General features: G+C 42.7%; 1 protein-coding gene across 4 annotated transcripts; it reads right to left on the bottom strand.

Annotated features, from left to right (window-relative positions):
• Positions 1-13,193: 13,193 nt before the first annotated feature.
• si:dkeyp-97a10.3 (HEPACAM family member 2) lies at positions 13,194-25,464 on the bottom strand. Of its 4 annotated transcripts, none has more exons than XR_004611273.1 (10): positions 25,378-25,464; positions 25,148-25,205; positions 20,052-20,402; positions 18,626-18,892; positions 17,487-17,774; positions 17,032-17,145; positions 16,795-16,850; positions 15,116-16,631; positions 14,745-15,011; positions 13,194-14,347 (listed from the first exon to the last, which is right to left on the bottom strand). XR_004611273.1 is itself a non-coding variant. In XM_034554473.1 (10 exons), the coding sequence occupies exons 2-10, from the start codon at positions 25,185-25,187 to the stop codon at positions 14,318-14,320; spliced, it is 1,821 nt and encodes a 606-aa protein (XP_034410364.1). In that variant the 5' UTR covers positions 25,188-25,205; positions 25,378-25,464; the 3' UTR covers positions 13,194-14,317. The 4 variants fall into 4 exon arrangements, 3 of the variants coding, with proteins under 3 accessions (XP_034410364.1, XP_034410365.1, XP_034410362.1); XM_034554473.1 differs by having other exon boundaries at positions 14,745-15,266; positions 16,479-16,631; XM_034554474.1 differs by having other exon boundaries at positions 16,479-16,631.
• Between the last annotated feature and the right edge of the window lie 951 nt (positions 25,465-26,415).

The following is a 26,415-nucleotide window of genomic DNA, read 5'->3' as shown; positions in this document are numbered from 1 at the left end:
TTCAGCCCCTGGCACCCCCGCCCCAAACCAACTAATCAGTTTTATAATCATTACATCAATTCCTTTTAAAGAGAAATATCAAAAGGAAACTATTGTGTCGTTTCATTTCAAAGTACTGTGCAGTCTACTCTCATTGCCAAAACGTGCAATAATGTTTTCAGCCAACAACACACGGCTTTGTGCGAGTCTCGTAAACACAGAAACCAAGATTAGTTTTGGGCTCAAGCTCATGGTCAATGTGAAGATTTTTCAAACTTCTGGGAACAAGGCCAAGTCACACATCTGCACAATGAATCCAAGTCGTAGCCCTTTATTGGGTTATCTGGTGTTGCTGGGAAGTCACAAAGTGGTTGTAAAAGCAAAGCTGATATCCAGGCTGATGGATGTATGGACGTGCTTTGAACATGGCCAGAGATCAGCACAGCGTTAATGTTTGAAGTTCCTAAGCAATAATGCTCTTGCGTCATCGGCCCTTATGAGCCTGAAAATGATGAATATGCACGACAGGAAACAGCTCGTCAATTGTTTACCGAGCTTGTTGAGCGTCGACGATCTATTATGTTGCCTTTATTTGAAAAGCGGCCTCCATTATTTTCCTTCTTTTTCATTTTACAATACAAACATCCTTAATTACCAATTTTTTTAGTTCCGACTTTCACAAAAAGCTTGTCTCAATTAATCAGCGATGATTCAAGGTCTTTTATACAGCATGCTTTTAGTCAGTTCAGAGCCAGTAGAATTGAGTTCATTGAGCAACTGCAGAAAGCGATAAATACACTGAACTGAGCTGATGTTGAGAAGCTGCTGATCCCCGGACCAGAAGCTTAGATAATATCTTGAGAGATCAAAGAGAATAGCACATAAAATGCATCTCATTATGGGAGCAAAAGAGAGTTGAATCAATGGTCTTGTAAAACAGTGGGTGATTGGCGAGATAAAAAGAAGCCCCGATTGGACTGGAGCCACGAGACGGCAGCATCACACTCGTTCTTGGAGGTCGATGAAACTTGAAAGTCACTGCTCTTCTGATTAGAGTGTGAAATTGCTCAAGAGATATACAGAATGCACCTCTTTAATATCTCTGCAGCGCAGAAGAAGCAACTGAGCTGCCGTGTTCAGGTGAGATGAAACTTTAATGATCACCAACGGGAACATTTGGGAACATTTGAGAGCATTTAGATGAGGAGTCCGCTGCTAATAACTACACGCCAACACTCAATATACATATATATATATATATATACATATATATATATATATATATATATATATATATACATATATATATGTATATTGAGTGTTGGCGTGTGTATATATATATACATACAGATTATACCAAAACACGCTCTTCCTGATTCCCTTTTTTACAACAAATTACTTTTATTACTCGTTACCTTTTTTATTATGTTGTTTATTGGGATGCACACTTACTATCTCATTGTTGGACTCGATTGGCTTCTGTCAGAGAGTACAGAAACCCACTCACTGCTTTGGCCACACCCTCCACCTTGTTCTTGCATATGGCATTGACATTGAGCATTTGGAGGTCTTCCCACAGAACCCTCTTCTGTCAGACCATTACCTCATAACTTTTGAGTTTATACTCCCGGAGTGTACACCGTTAGTCAAAAGTTTCTCCACCAGATGTTTAACTGTCAGTGCTGTAGCTACATTTAAAGAAGCGATTCCTTCTGCATTTGATTCAATACCACGTCTCAATGTGACGGAGGACTCCTGTGCTAACTTAAGTCCGTCCCAGATTGATCATATTGTCGATAGTGCTACAGGCTCACTGAGAATGACACTAGACTCGATAGCCCCACTGAAGAAAAAGACAGTGAGGCAAAGGAGGTTTGCTCCCTGGTATAACCCTCAGACCCGCGACCTAAAGCAAACATCACGAAAGCTCGAAAGCACATGGCGTTCCACCAATCTGGAAGAATCACGCTTAGTTTAGCGAGATAGTCTTAAAACATATAAAAAGGCTCTCCGTAATGCCAGAGCAGCCTATTACTCATCAGTAATAGAGAAAAATAAGAACAACCCCAGGGTTCTCTTTAGCACTGTAGCCAGGCTGACAGAGAGTCACAGCTCTGTGGAGCTGTGTATTCCTATAGACCTCAGTAGTAATGACTTCATGAACTTCTTCAATGAAAAGATTTGAACTATTAGAGACAAGATTGATGCTCTCTTGCCCTCAACTACTGCCGATCTGTCATCAAGAGGAGTGGCCTTGGAAACGGCTGTATGCCCTGGTGTATATTTGGATAGCTTTTCTCCCATTAACCTAGACCAATTGTCCTCAATGGTTTCTACTTCTAAACCATCTACCTGTCTCTTAGACCCCATCCCAACGAGGCTGCTTAAAGACGTGTTGCCTTTAATTGGCACCTCTCTGCTGGATATTGTTAATGTGTCTTTGCTAACAGGCCATGTACCACATTCCTTCAAAGTAGCTGTAATTAAACCTCTCCTGAAAAAGCCCACTCTTAATCCAGAGGTGTTGGCTAACTACAGACCAATCTCTAACCTTCCCTTCCTCTCTAAGATCCTTGAGAAAGTAGTCGCAAATCAGTTGTGCGACTTCCTACATCAGAATAGTTTATTTGAGGAGTTTCAGTCAGGATTTAGAAAACACCACAGCACAGAGACAGCACTGGTGAAAATTACAAATGACCTCCTAATTGCATCAGATAAAGGACTCATCTCCGTACTGGTATTATTAGACCTTAGTGCTGCGTTCGACACCATTGATCATGACATCCTATTACAGAGATTGGATCAGTCGATTGGCATTTCAGGTACCGCACTAAGTTGGTTTAAATCCTATTTATCAGATCCATCTCAATTTGTATTTGTAAACGATGAAGCCTCAATGACCACCAACGTTAATCACGGAGTTCCACAAGGTTCTGTGCTTGGACCAATTTTATTTACCTTATATATGCTTCCTTTGGCAATATTATCAGGAAACACTGCATAAACTTTCATTGCTATGCAGACGATACTCAATTATATCTATCGATCAAACCAGAGGAGACCAACCAGCTCACTAAAATTCAAGAATGTCTTAAAGACATAAAAACATGGATGACCTGCAACTTCCTGATGTTAAACTCAGACAAAACTGAAGTTATTTTACTGGGCCCTGAACACCTCAGAGATCAATTATCTGGTGATGTACTTCTGTAGATGGCATTTCCCTGGCATCCAACACCACTGTAAAGAATCTAGGCGTTATCTTTGACCGAGACTTGTCCTTTAACTCCCACGTTAAGCAAATCTCAAGGATTGCATTTTTTCATCTACGTAACATTTCAAAAATCAGGCACATCTTGTCTCAAAAAGATGCAGAAAAGCTGGTTCACGCGTTTGTTACTTCCAGACTAGATTACTGCAACTCCTTATTATCAGGCTGCTCTAATAAGTCTCTTAAATCCCTCCAGTTGATCCAGAATGCTGCAGCTCGTGTACTCACAAAAACTAAGAAAAGAGATCACATGACTCCTGTATTAGCTGGTCTGCACTGGCTCCCTGTAAAATCAAGAATCACATTTAAAATTCTTCTCCTCACCTACAAAGCTTACTCTTTTATGGAACCAGCTTCCACTTTCAGTCCGGGAGGCAGACACAGTCACCTCATTTAAGAATAGACTTAAGACTTTCCTGTTTGATAGTGCTTATAGTTAGGGCTGAATCAGGTTTGCCCTGGTCCAGCCCCTTGATATGCTGCTATAGGCTTATAGGCTGCTGGGGGATGTTTTAGGATACACTGAGCACCTATCTCATCTTCTCTCTCTCTCCTTATGGATGAATTTACATCTCTCCATTGCACCTTATTAACTCTGCTTCCTCCCCGGAGTCGTTGTGACTTCACGTCTCATAGGGTCCATTGGACCTGGAGGTGTCTGATGCTGGTGAACCGGCCTCCCGCGTTGGCCCTGCTGATGCCCCGCCCCCTCCTCTCTACCTCCTTCTGTTTCATGGATTGGAGTTCCATTCATACATTGTCATATTCATGTAATGTGTTTATGTAACTTTGTAAATGCTGTTCATTCTGTACACATGACATCTATTACTTCTGTCCATCCGGGGAGAGGGATCCTCCTCTGTTGCTCTCCTGAAGGTTTCTTCCCTTTTTTCCCTGTCAAAGGTTATTTTTGGGAGTTTTTCCTGATCCGATGTGAGGTCAAAGGTCAGGGATGTCGTATGTGTACAGATTGTAAAGCCCACTGAGGCAAATTTGTAATTTGTGATATTGGGCTATACAAAATAAACTGAATTGAATTGAAGTATATATACACATATATATATATATATACATATATATGTGTAAGTGTGTATGTATGTATGTATATATATATATATATATATATACTGTATATATATATACTGTATACATACATACTGTATATATATATATATATATATATATATATATATATATATATACACACATATATATATATATACATATACACGTGTATATATGTATGTATGTATTACATTTTTGCCACTGCATAATGGAAAAATTAATACAAGTAAATGTAAGTGTTGCTTTGAAGAGCTTTTGTTTGGTCAGGCTGTTAAGACTTTTTTAAGGTCAGCAAAAATGTCATTTTCTAAAGACCTTCAACATCCCTTCGAAAATATTTACCTTATCAAAAGCTGCCCAAAAAGATATGATAGTAAGCAATTCTATATAAGTGAGCACTACCAAAACATGTTGTAAATGTCACTGTTAACTCCCCCAGAGGTTTGCTGAACATGAGGTCACACGGCATGGCAGTGGCATTTTGAAGGGCAGAGATATTCCAAGGCTTTCTGGGCCACATTTTGCAACGTACGGTCAAGCAAAAACAAAATAAGCAGGAACATGTTGGTACTCACAGGTCTGCAACCAATGTTTGTTTTCATTATCAATTATATTTTCAGGACTAATCATTTGGTTTTAAATGACAGCGATAATGACAAAAGCCCATCACAATTGAGCAGAGCCTAAAGTGATGTTTGTTTATTTCCAGACAAAGTAATTTACCTAATCAATAATGTTACAAATTAAATTAAAAACAACAAAGGTTTGGTTGTTATTATGTACGAATAGATTCTCAAAATGAAGCTTTTCGGTTTTCAGATGAGTAAGTGAGCCGGTTCCCTTGAGGCTTGAGCACAGAACCGTCTTATTGTACATGTTTTGAGCAAGTAGCAGTGGTTTACAGGAGACAGCGATGCCATCAATGTCCTTTGATCAAATGTCCTCATGATGACCTCATGATGACCTTTAAGTCTACGGCAACAACCAACGTCGACAATCCTAAAACCACAGATGCAGTTCTGAAGGAACCAGCTGGCAGCTTTAGGGCCTTCCAAGTGGATATGATTGCATCTGTTTTTTGTTGGTAATATGTTAACTTTATTTCAGACTCAAGATCCAGATAATACTAAAAAATTAAATAGAATAAAATACATACAAAAGCACAATTAAAATACATGGACCCACCAATGCCTTATAAAAGACAGCTGTACCACAGTGGTAGCGTGTATTGTCCTTATGTAGCATTCATAAGCAGTATATAAATGGTTTAAAACACACTATAATGTAGATAAAAACACAGACGCACACAAATATATAAATATACACTGTTTTTATTGTTTTAAACCCCTAATGTTAGTTTTAGATTATAACTGTGACTGAAACCAATGCAAATAAATTTGACTTGACAAGATACTGCAATCCGAAATGGTAAATGAGTTGCTAAAACTCGGATGAATTAATTACCGTTGACAAATCTGTCACTCACATCCATTCTCAATTTCTCCTGTGGGTGTAAAAAGATATATTTAGAATTTTAGAAAGTAGTCAGGCTGAGCTGCTGAGCCCAAATAAGTAGGGCAACTCATCCATATCAAATAACACACATTCACACACATACTTGAGGATGTAGGGATGTCCACAAGAGCCTGACTAATGGTACTGGCTGATAATAGGTTACTGGTATCTGTACTGGAATTGCTGATGGCTGAAAGTGCATCCAGTCCACAGTGCAGGAAGAGCATGTGAGCAAATCACCACTGTTAAGCGGACTCTATGGTTTATAGGAGGGCTAAACAGCATGATAGCTTGCAGAGCAGCTGTGCAGATATTGGGGCAGTTACAGTGGTTCGGACGGAAAAAGCTGCCTTTAGTACACTCACACACACACACACACACACACACACACACACACGTGTGCACTGTACCTTTTGTTATGAGTATTTTTGATTGTGTCTGTTCTGTTTTACAGTTCTCAAGAAAGTAGGCCAGTGGCAGGAGCCAGTCGAGGAGTGAATGAAATCCATCCAGCCAGTGTCGTGCAAATATAATTCCAGCTAAAAGCAGAGTTTAGCCTCTATCCTGCAGGGTATTTTAAGTTCCACTGACTTATATTAAAATGGTATATGGGTCTACACTTCAGACATGGCAGGTGAGACAGAAATGCTTGTTTGATCAGGTTCCTATTGCCACATACAGCCCGTGGTGGTCCATCGGATTCCTGCATACAGGCAGAAAGTAAAGCTCTGCAAACCTGTCGTGAGGATATTCAAGAAGTGGACCAGTGAAGCTCTAGAGCAGGGGTGGCCAACTAGTCAGAGACTAAGAGACACTTTTTTTTCTGTGTTACTGCAAAGAGCCACATCATACACATGGGTACACATGAACATCATCTTTTAATCATGTATGCACGCATACACAGACCTCTGCTCAGCCAGATCTAATGAAAATAACCACACCAACATGATAATATCAGTAATTTTCAACAGTTAACATTGTGTGCACTGTCTCACACACACACAAACTCTCAGTTCAAGCAAGTCCACAAACAATAATAGAATATTTTTCAATAACATCTTTCTCTTACTATGCTGCTTAGTGAGACTTCTGGCATTCCTTATCTTGAACAATCCTCTTCAAATCTGGCTTGTATTCTGTTGTTGCCACTCTAAGCAATTCTTTCAAATGAGTGTCAGTCAGAACAGAGTCTAGAGGATCTTCAGGCGTGTTTGGACTGTACAGACTGGGATGTCTTCAGGACTGCTACCAACAGTCTGGATGATTACACAGAGGCTGTAACCTCATACATCAGCTTCTGTGTGGACAGCTGTGTTTCAACCAGCACCAGGGTGAGTTACAACAACGACAAACAGCTGGTTCACAGCAGAACTCAGACAGTTAAGGCCGCACAAGGACCAGGCCTTCAGGAGTGGGGACGAGGACTTGTACAAAGAGGCAAAATACAGGTTTAGCAAGGCGGTGAGAGATGACTGTACTCTGAGAAACTGCAACACCAGCTCTTAGCAAGTTACTCTGCTTCTGTCTGGAGAGGTCTCAGACAGATCACCAACTCCAAGCCTAAAACCCCTCACTCCATGAACGGCCTCCGCCTGGCAGACGAGCTGAATGATTTGAAAGACAATGGGACAGGCCTGACTCCATCCCCCACAGCTCCACCAAACAGCCACAAACCACCAGCCCATCAGGGGCTCATGCATTTGTACCACCCATCCCAACACCTCCCCCACCCCCCTCTCCAGTGACGACCCTCTCTATTCTGGAGTGAGACGTCAACAAGCTGTTGAAAAGACAGAACCCCCGCAAAGTGGCCGGCCCGGACTCTGTCTCCCCCTCCACCCTGAAGTATTGTGTTGACCAGCTGTCTCCGGTGTTTACAGACATGTTCAACACCTCCCTTCAAGGCCTCCACCATCATCCCTGTCCTCAAAAAACCTAGGATCATGGGACTTAATGACTACAGGCCCGTGGCCCTGACCTCTGCGGTCATGAAGTCTTTTGAACGCCTTGTCCTGTCCCACCTCAAAGCCCCCACCGACCCACATCTGGACCCCCTGCAGTTCGTCTACAGAGCCAACAGGTTTGTAGATGACACTATCAACATGGCCCTTCACTTCATCCTTCAGCATCTGGACTCCCAAGGAACCTATGCCAAGATCCTGTTTGTAGACAGCTCTGCTTTCAACACCATCATCCCATCTCTGCTCCATGACAAGCTCTCTCAGCTGCACGTGCCCGACTCCACCTGCAAGTTGATTACAGACTTTCTGTCTGAGAGAAAGCAGCACGTGAGACTGGGAAAACATGTCTCAGCCTCTCGGTCCATCAGCACCGGTTCCCCCTGTAAGCGTGGATCAAAACTGTCTGCCTGGTAGAGGCTTTGGAAGAATTCAGCCAACAACTTCTCTCGTTCTGGTAGATTTATTTCTCTGATCACAAGCAAAGTACAAGCTGCGATTGCAATGCCAGGGGAGTCACAACAACTCTCTCTTAGAACCGGAAGTTCGGCCCTTACATACACAGATTTCCTCACAGGTTCGTATGCATCATCCTAACCTCTGATTGGTGCTAAACTATCAAGGAGGGGGAAATTCCATCTCACAGGACTGAGCAATGCAAGGCAAAGCCACTTGATGAGACTAGTCAATAACATATGGGTGTGTTGTGATCTAAGGTGCATATCTATTCTCGAGAAGCAGACAGCCGCACATTCCCAGACACAAATTGCAGTACCCTGACAAAAGCATAACATTATAACAATATATAAGCATTTATATTATCACCCCCAATGGCTGCGTTCTTTCCCCTCTGCTCTCCTCCCTGTACACCAACAGCTGCACCTCCAGTCACCAGTTCATCAAGCTCCTGAAGTTCGCGGATGACACCACCCTCATTGGACTCATCTCTGATGGGGATGATATTCTTCCTGAGGCAGCTGAAGAAATTCAACTTGCCAAAGACAATGATGGGGCACTTCCACACCTCCATCATCGAGTCCATCCTCTGCTCCTCCATCACCGTCTGAGCACATCATCCGCTCTGCTGAGAGGTGATTGGCTGCCGACCGCTCTCATCCTGGACACAAACTGTTTGAGTCTCTTCCATCTGGCAGGAGGCTGTGGTCCATCAGGACCAAGACCTCACGCCACAAGAACAGTTTCTTCCCGTCGGCAGTCAGGCTCATTAACAGAGCCCGGGTCCCCTACTGACCCTCATTAACAGAGCCCGGGTCCCCCACTGACTGACTCTGTCACCCCCAGGACAATTTCCTACCGGTCACTCCCCTGTAATTCTTCACTATAAATATATTTAAATACACTTAACTCTTCACTTTAAATACACTTACTTACACTGTTTAAATTACTGTTACCTGCCTGTCTGTGCACTTTATTTTATATTTTATATTCTTAATTCTTGCACTGTGTTGATTGTTGTTAATGTTATTGTCTATTGTTGCACCACCTACCATGACAAGTTCCTTGTATGTGAAAACATACTTGGCAATAAAAGGTTCTGATTCTGATTCTGAATTACTCAGCATAACAGAAGTGGGATAGATGAATCAAACATCTCTCTTTTTCTCCAGCCTCATCCCTTTTAATCTGCACAATTTTACAGTGGACACAAACACACTCAGCTGAGCCATCTGTCCTGTCCACACGCTGCCGTTTTCCTTCTGGATTCATCCACTGATCTCTGTCACCTCGTATTGGTTTGTCGGGATATTTGAACCTCTTGTCTACTTCTAGGTGTGTAGGTTGGTTACATGGCCTGGAGCCATGTTTGGTGTAATGCGGATTCCGAACAAGGCTTTGCAATTACTGGAGTATGTTGTGCACACTCCAGTAAATACTATGCCACTATTAACAGAAGAAGTTACATGTTGTTCTTCTTACAAATGAACAAAAATAAATGCTGGCAATAGAAAAGACTTGCTCAAATCAATACACTGCTATTGTCTCAATTGGTCCGCTGTGACCAACACTAATCTCTCTTATATGTTACGCTAGAAACACAGAAAGTGGACCAAAATGCATAAAATGTAATATATGAACAGAAAGTGTGTACAAAAGATTTCTATAGCCAAATTTTGTTAACCCAGGCCTCCTCTAACTGCAAGTAACTGTGATTCCTTTACGTGCATCTGCTCCGTTTTGTACGATCATCTTTCTTTCTTTCTGCTGACTTTGGATTTTTTTTTTTTGCTGCAACACATGGCTTAATTATGAGAAGAAATATCTGCACTGCATTTCGATAAAAGAGCTGTTTCTTTGAACTGGCTGACATAAGACGTCTGTGCACTGCGCATCTTCTTTCCACTTTTCGTCTGTGGTTTCAGTCTAAACCGTGAACCCATGTTTCCTTTAAAACTGTGTTTAGTGATATGGTGTCATGGGTGACATCTGGCTGGTTTAATTTTCACCATGCATCATTATTCTTTGAACCATCGGCTTTATAACAAGGAAAAACATCTGTAAATATGAATGTGTATCTACACTCCAATACTATCTAGGACAAATTGATTTGTATTTTAAAGCCACAGAAGATATCAAATATCTATTACACTGGATTTAAAGTGCTGAATTTCAACAAGAACCTCTCTGTTTGCTGTTTAAGTATCAGTAAATAGGCCGGTCTTTATTCAAAAGAGAAAGCATGGTGACAATATGAAACGACAAGATACGCTCAACAAAAGATTACGATAACTCACCAAACTCTTTGAAGTTGTTGTGTTTGATATTCATCCCTGAAGGCAACAGTTCACCTTTAAGCATAACAAGCCCAATGACAACTGAGGATTTCCTTGTTGCTGCACACAAATGTATTAATTTTGTTCCCCCTTTTGTGCTTTTTTGTGTGCCGGACTAAAGACAGGAATAATTTGAATTTCAGTAGTCAGCATCAAAGTTGCACAGATGGTGAAGGCCTTGAGGAAAAAATATTTTTTTTTAAAAAAGGCTGGAAAGTGACCAACAGATAACCTAAAAAAAAATCCTCTCTCATAGCTCCCCCTTGTGGGATGACGAGGAATGGAGTCCCCCGCTGCCACGGCGCAGTTTGGGTGTGTGAATTACATTTGTTTTACTCTTCCATCTAGAGCGATTTACGATCAGTGAAGTGTTGGGGATGCACTGTCCTGCTCAAAAACATCTCGACTGGAGAGGCGGCGGCGGCACAGACTGAAGCTATAAACTCAGGGTCATGCTGTTACTCTCTAAAATGTTGAGTTTTTTGGGTTTTTTATGTTCAGCTGTCCTGGTGTGTAAAGTTGAATCATAAATTAGTTTCATTCCATATCCCTTTGGGACGTGAATGGCATTTAACTAAAGGGGGGTGGGGGGGTCAGTGCACAGAGGCAGCCGTTCAGCGTCTTGCTCAAGGACACTTTGACAGGGATGGGTATGTGGATATCAGAGCACTAACCAGTTCGCTTTAATTATGGTTTGGACTTATCAGGACTATCGAGGTGATGGAGAATAATCACCATCACTGTAGTGAACAAAAGAAAGGCGGCATCATGACTTTTTGCTCACTAGAGGAGATTCACGAGGTAATTCGACTTAATTCTGTATGGGCCTGATATGTACCTCCTGTTATTTCAAACTACAAAATGCCATCAAATCTACAGAAATATGTGTGCCTGCTGAGCTGGACTGAATTTAAATTAAAATTGGATTCAGATTATATTGGCTATCTTGTTGTATTAAGTTTTCCAGTGCAAATAGTCTCCAGAGTAGAATCAACACACACTTGAGGCAGGAAAGCTCTCTGCTGCTGCAGTTTGACACACACCGAAACGAGCGTTCATCAATACTAAAAAATGCCCTATTTGCACACAGCCCACTTGAGTTATGTTTGCCTTTAATTTATGCTTCCAAAGGGATGCGTAAACAATTACAATTACTTGCGGCAGTCACAGTAAATCATGGCAAATCAGTATAATAAAACAACACCAACAGATTTGCATGCAAATTGGCCCAGGAAAGGAGGCCACATCAGCGTTTGAGGTTTACTGTGTTGTGCGTTTCAAGACTACACAGGGCCTTGTAATTCCAGTTGTTTTAGGCCATAAACAACACACTTCACTTCAAAGACAGCGTGAACATAATTTGTAAAACTGCTGCAAACTTTTCATAAATCACAGCTTTCATCTGGAGCCGGTGCAGGCAATGGCGCAACCTTTTCTAGCACCAGGTACTCCATCTCCACTCGTTACAGTGCTAGACTACCGTGAAGTGTCTCCAATAGTGAGCAGCAGGACTGTTCATCAGAGGTGACGTACAAGTGGGAGCGGGGGATTGGGAGACTGATGAATGCTGCGATCCAAACACACACTCTGCACCTCCACAACAAGCCGAAAGAACACATTCATCTGAGGAGGATCAACAACAGCGTTGGGTGTACACAGGCACCATGCATAATTAGCACTATAGACACAGTGAGCAGAAATATGCTCAGACTGCAAACAGCTCTGTGATTCAGAGGAACACCAGAATAAATAGGTGTTGTTGTGGTCTGACTTACTGTCAACATACATGAGGAGGTATTTTGTACTGGAAATCAAAAGAGCCTCATGTTTGGGAGAATGTGCTCATTTTGAAAGTGGAGGCAAAATAAAGTAATGATTGTGCGTTGTGCTGTGAATAGTCTACACAAGTGGCAGCCACTGTGATGGAAATATAACAGTGTGCCGGATTTGAGTGAACAGTAGACTTCCCCCAAGTTCTACAAAGACTTTGTTATTGTTATTGAGGAAAGAAGATTCTTTGGAACAATTCTGTACAAATCCTTCCTGAGAGGAAAAGATACTGAAATGCCGTGCTCGCAGCATCAATACATGAATATTCAGCATCTCTATTAAATACAGACATGCATTCGTTTTATAAAAAAACTGTTTGGTTGGAGCTGCCAGATGCGCTGTGTATTTGCTCATATCGGTTTTCAAATGTGGTTTTTCAAGTTTATGTCTTGATTTTATAGGATGGGGCATTATAGTCAGTTCCATAAAAATAAATGTTTGGAAGATTTAAATCTTAAGATTATTATTTTTTTTCCATAAAAGGCCAACTAATTTCCTGCAACAGCTGGATACTGCAGCTTTTTGTAAAATATGACTTTCACAGCAGTAAGTAATGCATACGGACTATTTTCAGCTGGGGATTAATACACATTTGGTGCTGTTGTGAATTTACAGCAGCAGGAAAGCGTATGTGTGATCGACTCCAATAAACTACAGAGCTCCTGTTTATGGGAATAATGTACCATGTCACCCAGAGCAAATGTGTAGCTCACTGATGTGGTTTTATTAAACAACAAAGGAGGAATGAGATATGTCACTTGTTTGAAGGAACAGTTCATTCAGGATTTGTTGACAATAATTAACATATAGAATACAGCCACTCTCATCCATGACATTTCATATGAAATTAACATTTATTCAATAATAATGCCATTGACATCCATTGGTGCAACAACAATCACAATCAATTGCAAGTTTAAAATTAATCACAAACATTCTAAATCAATAAATACGTAATTGGTAAAAGTAATAACGATATCCCATTGTATAAAAGATGTGCCGTCCATGACCCAGGTCAGACAGTAAATTGTTACAATGTGCTTTTTCAGCAGAAAGTGTGGCCGCTCAAGTCTTTGTGCTGACCTCATTCCTGCAAGGGTGTGATTATTTTCCCCAAGTCATTTAAAACCTTTAATTAATAAGCACCCATTTATCTGAGGGATACCCCTTCATAGTTAGCTGAGCATAAATTCATAGCAGCACTGAGGCTAATCTGCTTAATTGAGAAGTGTTATAAGAAGCATCTGTAAACAGAAAGCTCAAAATAAATAGTTCCATGTACATTAAAGACCACCACTATGGCTAATACCCTCCTCTATAACCATCACCGTCACTCAGGGGCCAATTCCCTTCTGGCTTACTGTCTGTCACGAACAGATGAAACACACATATTCATGCCAGCAGCTCAAGTGCATTTTGTCACGGTGGTGTTGTTAAGTTTTGATGATGAATGGATGATGGGAGGTGAGCTTGGTCTAGAGTTATGGATCACTGAACTTGTCTTCTCTGAGCAGGCTTTGATTCATGACCAGTGCTCCAGAAGTCAAAGTAGTACAATACATGTGGGTCTAGTGTGTGTTTGGAGAGAGGGGTTGTTGATGGGGAGCATTTTATCTCAACGTCCTCCAGTATCACCATGTAGCTTATTTTATGTACATTCAGCCACCTTCCTTGAGATAATTGTTCATTTATTTCTAGGACAGTAAGCTTACATTTTTATCATCCCCATAGGAGACATTAAAAAAAACAGATATTACTTAGATATCAGTGAATGGCAGTGTTTCTGAGAGCGGAACCGTATCCAGTCAGTCTTGCTTGGTGGTATATTGGATCACGTCTGTCAGCTGTTTGTTTGTGTCAGTAGATGCATGCGAGACAGTTGTAGTGTAGTCTGCTGACATCTGTCATCATCTTGGTCTCCCTCTGGGAGCTTGATGCTGGAAAGACACAACAAGCCCTTCATTGCCAACATGTCATGCAGAAGAAAGAGACAGAACCTCCGACACACAATGCTACTTTTAAACAAATGCCACATGTCACAAACACTTAAGAGTAAATACATTTTTATGGCACCAAGAAGAATGTCAATCGTACAATTGCAACCTCCATTTACAAGTGCCGTCAAGCATCCCTCAAGAAACTCACACTGCTGACAAAAGCACAAACTGAGGGGACAGTGCAGGTAGAGACAAGCCTGCACACACGTACAATGATACACATGAAGCGTGACATGATATAACAGCCTTAAGCGAGAACCAACCATATGCTGGAAATCTGTAATATCAATAAACATATGGGTACAGTTTCAAAAACACTATGATGTGTCTTACTCACCTGCTGTGGGTGGGTGAAGTGGGAGGGGTGCCCGTGGCCACGGGCATGCCTGTGTGTGCCATTTTCAGGATGGTGGTGATGGTTGGCGTGCCGCTGCTGAACTTGTCCGGGACGTTGAGCCACCGGTATGTTGACAGGAGGTCTGGGAGGCTGAAGACCTCTCGTTGGGGATTTGTGCTGCTTCTTGGGGAGGGCCTGGAACTGTGCGAGGGGGATAACAGGAGGAGGAGTCGGTGCGTGCTGAGCTGCAGCTGCAGGAACACGTGCCTGTGGTACGGGATGAAGCAGAGCAGCCTGAGTCTGTTGTTTCCGATTCTGAAATGTTTGAGCCCTCTCAGTGTGGGCTGTAAGTGCAGCCTGGGTTAGGTTACTGGGATTAAGCTGGGCAGAGGACTGTGGGACTGGAGCAGTGCCTCCTTGGCGAGGCTGATTGGCGCCATTTGTGACAGGATGTGTCAGCTTGCCCGGGCCTTGTGGTGGTGTTTGGATCAACACTGCTCTGTGTTGCAGGGCCATGTGTGCCTGTGGAAGGTGATTAGGATCAGCCAAAGCTCTTGAATCTGCAGTCGGTCCCTGACGTGTCATCGGTCCTTGTGGCAGAGCAGAGCGACCTACAGAGGCCTGCTGGCTCATGAGAGTCAGTGCCCGGGGGTTATTGTTGTGTGTGGTTTCCTGCCTGGGGGCAGTATGGCTACCAGACGAACCTCTGATGTCTCGCTGAGCACCCTCCCTTTGTGTGTGGCCACTTCTCTGTGCGTGGCGTTCCGCCTCAAGCTGTGTTACACTGAGAGTGTTTGGGCCTTGAAGATTAGCTGAACGGCTCCGTGTCCGTCTGTCCACTAATGGTGCGTCTTGTCTGAGTAGAGCTCTGCTCCGGGAAGTGTTTTGGCTCTGAGGTCGGGGCTGGGATCGGTTTGGTGTTCTTAGCTCTCGTATGGGAGGATGGGTAGTGTTGTCTGTATAGTCAGAGGTGTACTCGGGTGAGGTCTGTCCTCTTTGAGGCGTGCCGCTGGGATACGCTGGTGTCCCTCTGAGGAGATCCCAAGAGTTTCTATCGGACCGCCGATGAGGCTCTGGCTCCTGCTGGTAGGTCTCTGTGTTGGCGTTTTGCTGAGGAGTGTACGCTGGTGTCCCTCTGAGGAGATCCCAAGAGTTTCTATCGGACCGGCGATGAGGCTCTGGCTCCTGCTGGTAGGTCTGCGTGTTGGCGTTTCGCTGAGGACTGTTATTACTGTGATAGTGCGTGTATCCAGTCGGGACGAGTCCAGGCTGATCTTGGTGACCTGCTTCTATGTTACTAGGATAGGACTGCCCACTTTGCATTCTGGGATTTAATTGCCCTGTTTGCGTCACGTTTTGTTGGGTTGTATTGGTAAGCGGAAATGAGTTGTCTCCCTGAGTCTGTTGACTAGTGTTTGGGTATGAGTTAAGGTTGACATGAATGGTGGGTATTTGTGCATTGTTGTTTTGCTGGGGAGTTTGTGGCAGCGTGTTAAGGCTCACATGGACCGCCGACGGCTGGGCGCCGCCCTGGTTAGTGCCCGTCTGTATGAGAATGTTGGGATTTTGTTGCTGTGTGTTCGGGAGTGTGTTTGCATTCTGAGAATCGTTGTGTGTGAAAGCCCGGTTGTCAATGCCATTGTGTCGGTATGAATTGGCATTCTGAGAGGCATTGTGGAGGAGTCCATTTGTGTGGGTACGACCATTGTGTTGGTGTGTGTTGGAGTTACGCACCCCGTTCAGCTGCAGCGTCTGTGGGTTGCCACGACTTTCAGGCGGGGCTGCGTATATGCGGTCAGGGTGGTGGGTGTGTGTGTTCAAGTGATACAGGGGGGGGTGGGGACCGTGGCCCAAATCCCTTGCACCATTAGGTTGTGGATCTGGAGGCTTAATGGGAGCAGATGAAAAATGACAGGAGGGACAGCAGAGACAGCACAAGAAAGATGGAATGAGAAGGTTAATTTGGGAAAAGCCTTTTTTTGCACCATCGCATGGAGAAGATGAAGTGAAAATCAATGGTGAATCATCTGTAAACTTTACTGTGGCTTACTATCGGCCCGGGATTTGGGTTGGTCTTCACGGAAGTATCACTTTGTCTCTGTTGTGCTGTAATAATAGAAATAACAACAAGAAATCACTGCAGGGCCATACAACATGGCTGGGCTATTCTGCAAAGCATAACTGGAAATAGAGAACATCAAAAAGCTTTTTACAAAGTGTTTGATTCAGCGTGAAACGCAATAAAATAGTGGACAAACAAAATGTCCAGGACCGCAGGCACACTTACCCCTCCTCCTTCGCGCGAGGCAAACAATGAGCACGATGAGGAGCACAATGATTAGGATCAGCAGCAAACAGCCGATCACAATCCCCACCACTTCTCCTACATCCAGACATGTGGCTGGAAAAGAAAGAGTGGTGGCAAAGGGGGGAGAATTAATAAAGATAATGAGTCTGGAGCCCAGACAGACAAGAGGACGAAAAGAAAAAACAGATGGAGCAGAGGAGGGGAAGATTCTTAAAAAGGATTATCAAGTAATAGCAGGGAGAGACAAATAGATGAAAATAGGAGGAGAGCGTATGTGTGAAAGTCACTGAATGACTTTGACCACATTCTCACCCGATCAATCTCCCAGGATACTTTCTGTCCCTCTAATGTTGTGAAGACAGATTCAGGAACAGGGTCCAAACCAACCGCCATTATTATCAGTCACAGAGAGGGCAGCGTCTACCATAACTCACCTACGATTGCCAAGTCCACCCCTTGCTGCGACGTGCCACCGGTGAGGCCGTTTCTGGCCGTGCAGACGTACGGACCGCTCTCGTCCGTTGAGAAAGTCTGGAGGCTGAGCACCCCGCTGTCTGGCTGGACGGATGCGACCGGCTGCCCGTCACGTTGCCACGAGAACAGGGCAGGAGGCAGCGAGTCAGACACGCAGGTGAGACGCACAGTCTGTCCCACCAACACATCCCCTCCCCCGACACACTCTTTCGGGGAGACCTTGGTCAGCACTGGGATGTCAGGGCCATCTGTTGTGAATCAGAGGACATTGATATCAGCATTAAAAACATTTGGTTTAAGAGGAAAAACAGGAAAATTAGATATTTTGCTTTAGGGTTTATCATTTTGTCAATTATGGGGTTAAGTCACCTCGTCTGTGTGATGTATTTTGATGAGCCGGTCAGTGTATTACTGAGCTAATGAAGGAGCTGTGTACTTTCTTGTTGGATTTTAAAATCCAAAATCCCAATGGCTGCCACAGCTTGAGCAAACATATGGCTCAACAAGTCATATTTACAGTGGCAGGCTTGGAGAGTGAGGAGACACGCCCGTTTTTTAAAGGCCTTGAACGACCTTGCTCCTTCGGATATCTCTGATCTGCTGATTCCTTATGAGCCCAACTGCTGCCTGAGCTGCCTGCTGCCGGTCACTCAAGGTGAAAAGGTGTAAACAGCAATTCTGATATACAATGAATAGTTCATGCGAATTCATCTTGCAAAAGGCCAAATATTTGCAGATTCTTGCTTCCTAAATGTGAGCATGCTGCTTTTTTTCCTGTTTCACATTATTGTTAATCAATTCAACATGGCGCCTTAGCTTCTTCCACAATCACACGTCTTTTTGCTACCAGAGTCGCTCCCACTTATGTATGCTGTTGGGGTGATTGGGTGTGTTGGGATATGACTGTGAGACCGTCACATCAGACTTTTAAGATGTAATCAAGACAAAGCTAGAAGCAGCAAGACAAGCTTGTGGAAGCCCGTCCTGTGCAATCCGGGACACAGTGAGCGGTGCAATGCAGATAGAGGAGATAAGCTACTGTTGTTTGCAGTGGCTGCAGCAGATTAGCTGCCACTTGTCTTGATCGGTGCAAACTCACAGTAAACAGTGAGGCTCTCTGTGGCAGTTTGGGCGCTGATAGGGTTGCTGACGGTACACGTGTACTCCCCGGCATCACTCCGCCTGGCTGGGTTGATGACCAGAGAGCCAGCTGAGATGGTGATCCGGTCGTCGGCGAGGATGGCTGCCCCTCCTTTGCCCCACCGGACCGTGATATCTGTACCGCCAGTCCACGTACACCTCAGAGACACATTTCTCGCCTCTACCGCCACTGAGGGAACCAACAGAGTCACCGTGGCCACTGCATCTACAGGGGGAGTAAAATAAGAAAAAAAACTGTTTTACCAAAGAATTTCCCAGATAAGGTTTCTTTAAAAAAGGAACCATAACTGTAAGTATAGAAACACAAGAGTAAGAGAGAGCTCATTTCAAAAGTTGGAGTGACAGCACAATAGAGCTTTATGTTTCTGTTGAGGATCATTTGTTGTAATCAAAGAAAGTGAGAGCTGAGAAGGGACGTGATTCAGATAGAGGCACAGATGGCGCACAAGGGGGCAGACTGTGTGAGTGGTAGCCGAGATGCCTCTTGGCGGGCAGCCTAAGTTAAATAATTGGAGAGGGAGAAAGGGGGGCGTGCATACGGCGAAGGCTGTGACTAAGAGAGAAGCAACAGCAAACAAACAAAAACACTCGAGCAGCTCCCAAATAGCTCTAATCACTTGCATTTTTGCGAACTTCCTGCCCGCCTGTGACTCAGCAGAAGCATTTTATATTTTAGGATTTTACTCGATTTTTATGAGCGAGTGGGAGGTTGGGAGTCGTGCTCAGGGATGTGGATGCACCGTGACATGAACTAGCTGCTGTGAGTTTGGAGGATGTGACCTTTCAGCAATAATGGACAATTTGGACACCCCGGCACCCTATTAGCGCTGGTGGGGAGAGCAATGAGAGAGACTGTAACGTCATCCCTCCAGTGTGGGCTGGTGTCTGAAAATATATATATAAAATATATAAAAGAGGACACTCTGCTGTTCAGGCTTCATTACAGTACTGGATGTAAATGAATGCAAATACTACCAGTGTATGTAAATGTAACGCTACATATTTAGACAGCTACAATATCAAACATCTAAGAGCATGAGCGCTGCATATCAAATGGATTTTATTAGCATAAAGCCCTGAGCCACGAGCTTCACCCCCTCCTCCTCTTTCATTAATTTTACCTCGCCTTCTATGGGTCACTAATTTCATTACACCTCCCAGACTAATTCTCTTACTCCCCAAATCCTCCCTCTTCTCTCTTGACTCCCTTCTGTTCCTCCTTAACATTATCGCTTCCCTCAACACCATCCTCTACCGCACACTTCACCCCACCTTCCCTTCCTCCCTCCTGCTCATCCTCCTCCTCCTTCTTCTTCTTCGTCTTTCTTAAATTCCCCTCACAGGCACACTTCTTTATCTCTTACCAAACACCCTCAGCTGTATCGATCTGGAGTTAGTGACCAGGCCTGTTGTAGCAGTGGGGGTCACCACCACTGTGAATTTCCCCGCATCTCGTAGCTGGGCGCCCACGATTCGGAGCTGGGTGTTGGTGATGGTGATCCTGTCCTGGAACTGGGTCCCTGTGTTAATCGTTTGGGATCCTCCGGACCACTGACCCACAGTGACCCCTCCTTGGTACTGCCATGTCATGGAAAACACCTGGGACACTGTCAGCACTGTGAACACGATCTCAGCACCGGTTTGAACCAACACCGGGTCAGTCTGGAACTGGATCTCTATCTGGTTCTGAGCCAGCACATTGGCAGAGAGGAGGACTAGACAGAAAATAAACCAGTGGTGGAATGTTACCAAGTGAATATACTCAAGTACTATACTTACTGTATGTACATTTCGAGACAATGGGCAAACACAAAAAAGTAGGTAGTTATTACAGTATATACTGAACTTATACTGCATTACATAAAAAAAACTTATGATAAGCTTACAAAATAGAATTGGTTGTAAGATACAAACCAGTGTTTCCCCAAACATTTTGAGTTGTGGCCCTTTATTATCAGCTTCTCCAAAGAGTGATTCTAATTGAAACTTCTCGGATGGTTTCATTTGAACAACGTTTCAAATACAAGGCCTCAAAAAGGTAAAATAAAATGATTAGGAGTCTGCAGCCACTCTGAAGACATACTGTATGAGCCTGAATGTCGCCACAGGAGTATAATGTTTACCAACTTAACTTGGTTAAGGACATTAGCATTCTAACATTTGATGATAGCTTTAAACACAACGATGGGACTGTCATTCACTTTGCTGGTATTTTGGTCATAAGCCAAGAATTGGACAAAACATAATTTCTACCAGATGGGGGCGCTAGAAAGAGCATTAAGGGATCACTAGAGTCAACCTGAAAGAAAAACATGCTGGACGAACCAACCAATGGACAGATAGGCTCTCCCTAAGAAAAGCTTTTGAAAAGCACTGTATTGTTATAGTTCATGCAAGTAATTCCCAACCTTTTTCACTTCTTGCAAAGCAGCATCAGGTTGGGGCCCTTATTTCAGTTTTAGAATTGTTTGCAGTTCAACCCTAAATACATTGTCCATATAGATTTTCCCTATGAACAGATGGTTTCATTTAAATAAGTGTTTATGGCCCAAAGAGTTATAATAATCTAATATTTCCCAATAATTAGCGAAGATTAGAGAGAAAAAAAACTAAAAATGAATCATATACAGACAAATATGTTCACAATCACAATCCCTCTGATTTATCTCGTGACCATCTGGAGGGGCTCGACATGTAACTGTATATTATTATTGTAGAGTCAGTACCACGTTGAGCAGCTACTACAGTAAAATGCAGCCAACACACTTGACACGTCAGTATTTACAATATAATCATATCATAATCATCATACAGGAGACATTTTTCTGCTGAACGCAAAACTTTTTTGTACAGATTAAGAAATTTATGATAATAAGACGTTTGTACTTTTACTGGGAATCTCAAGGCAGGGCTTTTATTTAGAGTATTTTCAAATTGATGCATTGGTACTTTTACTTATGCAAAGGATGTGAATACTCACAAAAACTAAGAAAAGAGATCACATGACTCCTGTATTAGCTGATCTGCACTGGCTCCCTGTAAAATCAAGAATCACATTTAAAATTCTTCTCCTCACCTACAAAGCCTTGATTGGTGATGCACCATTATATCTTAAGGAGCTTGTAGTACCATATTGCCCCACTAGAGAGCTGCGCTCACTAAATGCGGGGCTACTTGTGGTTCCTAGAGTCCTAAAAAGTAGGATGGGAGCCAGAGCCTTCAGTTATCAAGCTCCTCTTTTATGGAACCAGCTTCCACTTTCAGTCCGGGAGGCAGACACAGTCACCTCATTTAAGAATAGACTTAAGACTTTCCTCTTTAATAGTGCTTATAGTTAGGGCTGAATCAGGTTTGCCCTGGTCCAGCCCCTTGATATGCTGCTATAGGCTTATAGGCTGCTGGGGGATGTTTTAGGATACACTGAGCACCTATCTCCTCTTCTCTCTCTCCTTATGGATGAATTTACATCTCTCCATTGCACCTTATTAACTCTGCTTCCTCCCCGGAGTCGTTGTGACTTCACGTCTCATAGGGTCCATTGGACCTGGAGGTGTCTGATGCTGGTGAACCGGCCTCCCGCGTTGGCCCTGATGATGCCCCGCCCCCTCCTCTCTACCTCCTTCTGTTTCATGGATTGGAGTTCCATTCATACATTGTCATATTCATGTAATGTGTTTATGTAACTTTGTAAATGCTGTTCATTCTGCACACATGACATCTATTCTTCTGTCCATCCGGGGAGAGGGATCCTCCTCTGTTGCTCTCCTGAAGGTTTCTTCACTTTTTTCCCTGTCAAAGGTTATTTTTGGGGAGTTTTTCCTGATCCGATGTGAGGTCCTGGGACAGGGATGTTGTATGTGTACAGATTGTAAAGCCCTCTGAGGCAAATTTGTAATTTGTGATATTGGGCTATACAAAATAAACTGAATTGAATTGAATTGAATTGAATTGAATGCTTCTTTCCCCACTGCAGAGGGCAACATCTATAGATACACACAGACTGGGCTCAGGGGGCAACAACCTATTAGTAAGGTACACACTCTCTTCATCCTCAAAGATTTCACACCATGTTTTTTGGATTGTAAGTGATCCCAAGCTAAACATCTATTTTGTATTTTTGCCGGGCTGACTTAACGTAAGCCGTGTCTAAATCATATTTGCTGTCTCTCTTCTCAAGAATCAGCATCTGCAATCTTTTCAAAAACAGTGTTGTAAAGAAGCACAGATTCAACAGGCATTAAACGATCGGATGCCGTTTGTCCATTTTTGTGTGTGACTGAAAATGGGAAGAAAATCTGTGTTTTTGTATTTGTCTGCCAGTCCTCCTACTCGTTTCACAAATTCCAGCTGGGAAAATCAGCATATAACTGGCATATAAAGCTACCACGCAAGAACGCTCAGGCCAATTAATTCTATTGAATTAAATCAATATGGTCCTGATCAGTCTCGCTGGACTGCCTTCTTACGGTTTTCACAGGGGAGCAGAGTATAAAACGACCAGCCAGCAGGTTCCCACACAGAGTTGTTAAAAGACATCAGAAGTGTTTTGGTGCCCGATTAAAAAATATCACCGGCCTCGCTCTGTCAGTAGAGACAGAAGGCTAAAGAGACGCAAGTCAGAAGGGAGAAACCAGCAATGAGTCACAGTGTTGTTGTGCTGTTGGATTGTATTTCAAAAAGACACAATAGCAAGTCAAATAAGTTGTAAGTATGACTCTAAGACTCAACATTAATATGTAAGTATGGAATTGATTTAGTTGCAGATAAGTACCTTGAATGAACAATGGCAGAGAGCCCAGGAGCCATGATGATAAACAACAGAGATTAACTGGTAGGTGGTGGATCTAACAATGTTCATTCTAACAATATATTTCCTGCATTTATCCCAAACTGCTAAATGTAAAATAAATCCCTTCCTATAAATGTGCCCCAGGCATTTAGAATAGAAAGAGCACCCAAAAAAAAGCTTTTATGAACTGTGTAGGTTGAATTACTATTTTGAATCGGAGACAGGCAGCATTCAAATTCATATTTAATCATATGAAAATGTGGCAGATCATTATTTGAATTATTATCTTTCATGCATGAACAACAACCTTTAGTTAATCGCCAAATTAAAATATAATTTACACTCCTGGTAATAATTTTCTGTGCTCATATTGCAGCACAAATACCTAAAGTGGATCATTTGTATGCTTCCAACACCGAGTAGGGAGTTACATTCTGTAATGGGAACATTGACACCACAATAGGTACTTTACTCATTTGGTACACACGTTATGCAAGATCTTTATAAACATACAATGCAGTGCACATAAAGGGCAAGGCTGGCATTATTCTATCATTTTGTTTTTGTTAATCCCATTGAAAGACCAAAACCAGTAATGTGCCAATCTGTTTCTCCAAACTTCTGTTTCTAGCACCAACCCCATGTTTGTTCATAGTGAAGTTGTAAACCTCCAAAAACTGCTCAAATACATTTCTTCAGGGGTAATTTCCAACAGTGGTTTAAACAAACCTTACTCAAACAGGAATAAATAGTGCATCTGTTTAGGGCTATTTTCATCTGTGGAGTAACATTTGCTGCTCTTGTGTTATTTACAGCAGAATGACGGCCTATGACGGTTTGATTCACAATTAGTGTTTTTTTTTAAATTGTATAGTGACATGGATACAGATTTATCAGGCTGTAGATACTCAGACATCACATGTTAGTAGGATTACATCATTGTTGTTTTGGTCGTCTGTTCGTGGGATTTGGTGGCAATAATGAAAACATAGATTATCACCAGCTTCATTCTTTAAGTTGTGCGAATGACACTCTTCAAATCTATGTGGCCTATTACACTGATTTTAAAAAATCATTCAAGGCTATGTCTTTTTTGTTATTTTGTTATTAAGTCCGTTGCAAATATGTGGATGATGTCATTAAAAGCAGTCTGGCCCCAACTAAATAAATCAGATTACGTGCAAAGTCATATTTGTATTAATAGCCAAGTATCGGTATTGCACGTTGGCCCATTGTTCATGCATGAGCAACTACTACGTATCATTACTGTCTAATGAAAACCTACTGCCCATCCCCGTCCACGAATGACTAAATGGCATACAAATGAAAGAAAGACACAGAAACAATGACCTCCTAGTCACTCTGAATCGTCACAACAGCTCAGATCTAGCAGCTTGGGGAGAGGCCCTGAAGGCATCACCTCACTCAGCAGTCCGTGCACAAACGGGAATGCAGCCGCGCAGGTTTCAGAGCGGTGAAGACGAGCTTCGTGTTTGAAATGCAATTGTTTTTTAAAGCGAGCTTGGAACGCCACATCGTCCCCTCCCTGACCTGTTTGTTTTCCCCCACAGAAGAAACAGCCGATACTCTTCCTGTGAGACTTTCCTGAGTTTGTTTGAACGTTACTGTCAAAGCAGGAGAACAAAAACAAAAACGTTACAGTTGTTTTACCTGCCAGCGACAGACTGAGAAGGAGCAAAGGTTGTCTCATGTCTTCAGTCAGGCCGGTCTGCAGAGAAATGAGTCTCTTTTAATATGCAAAATAACGTGTGTATGATATGTTAAGCAGGTATGATGCTTGTACAGACAATTACTGTGCAATATGCCATTCAATTTCGATTATACCTGATAAACAAACATCAAAACATCATCTCCGGAGGACTGAGCTGTACACAACTTACCGGAGTATTTTCCCCCTGCCTTCATGTTCATTTTTGTGCTGAAATAATAATCCGTGTGTGTTTGCGCTCTTGCATGTATGATTCTACTTCCTGTTTCTCTGCCACTACCTGTGGCAGAGACGCACCTGTTCTCTTAAAGAGCCCGCAGCCTGCGAGAGATCTGCAGAATCACCAGCGGTGGGACGAGTGTGAGGTTCAAAAGGGAAATAGTGAACGTTTTATTCCACTTCCAGTTGCAGACTTCATCTCAGGTTAATTTACAGACTTTGAAATTTAACATTAAAAACTGGATGGACTTAACAAAACGCAAATGATAACAACAACCACTACCACAGCTAAATTATACAGCCTGTGTAATCATTTGTTCAGTTCGTATAGACAGTTAATTGTAACGTTTTGATTGGTTAAAAATGTCCTTTTTAGCGTTCTGTTGCATTTAGCTCCGCCCTCCTCTATCACTTTTGGTTGAAAACATGGCAATGTCCAAAGTGCAGGACTCAAGGCTTCAAAACCGACCATATTGATGAGACAATAAAATAGAGTGCCACACACACTGATAGCAGTTATGCCAAGACCGTATCACTTTTTAGAGAATATTACTATTTTATTTCATTATTTATATTTTTTATAAAATTGTGATTTTCCTTTTGATTTACAGGTCACTTGAAGGTCATTTGTATTTGTTGTGGTTACAGTGTGTTCCATGGCAGCTTTGAAGCGGTAGATTACATTTTAAGGAGCAATACTATCTTTATATATTCAATTCATTGTTCCATTTACTCCCTTGTGCAATGGTATGGATTAGTGATTAATAGTGATGATGTCTGCTGAGGAAAAAGAGGTTAATGTGAAGGCAAAGTGTTGACATTTTTCAGCTGATGTATTAGTGCCACCCACTGGTTAATTCCACAAACGGCACTCCTGTCAACAAAGAACGCAATGGGAGCCACAGCTGTGATTCCCATGATTAAACCCTCTACAAATACAAATGGATTTATAATCAGTTTAAAATCACTCGTTACATCTGTGCCCCAGGAT

This window comes from Cyclopterus lumpus, chromosome 16, assembly GCF_009769545.1.
Source record: "Cyclopterus lumpus isolate fCycLum1 chromosome 16, fCycLum1.pri, whole genome shotgun sequence".
Taxonomy (NCBI): Eukaryota; Metazoa; Chordata; class Actinopteri; order Perciformes; family Cyclopteridae; genus Cyclopterus; species Cyclopterus lumpus.
Note: the sequence above shows the minus strand (reverse complement) of the source record. Positions and strands in the feature narration are given on the sequence as shown.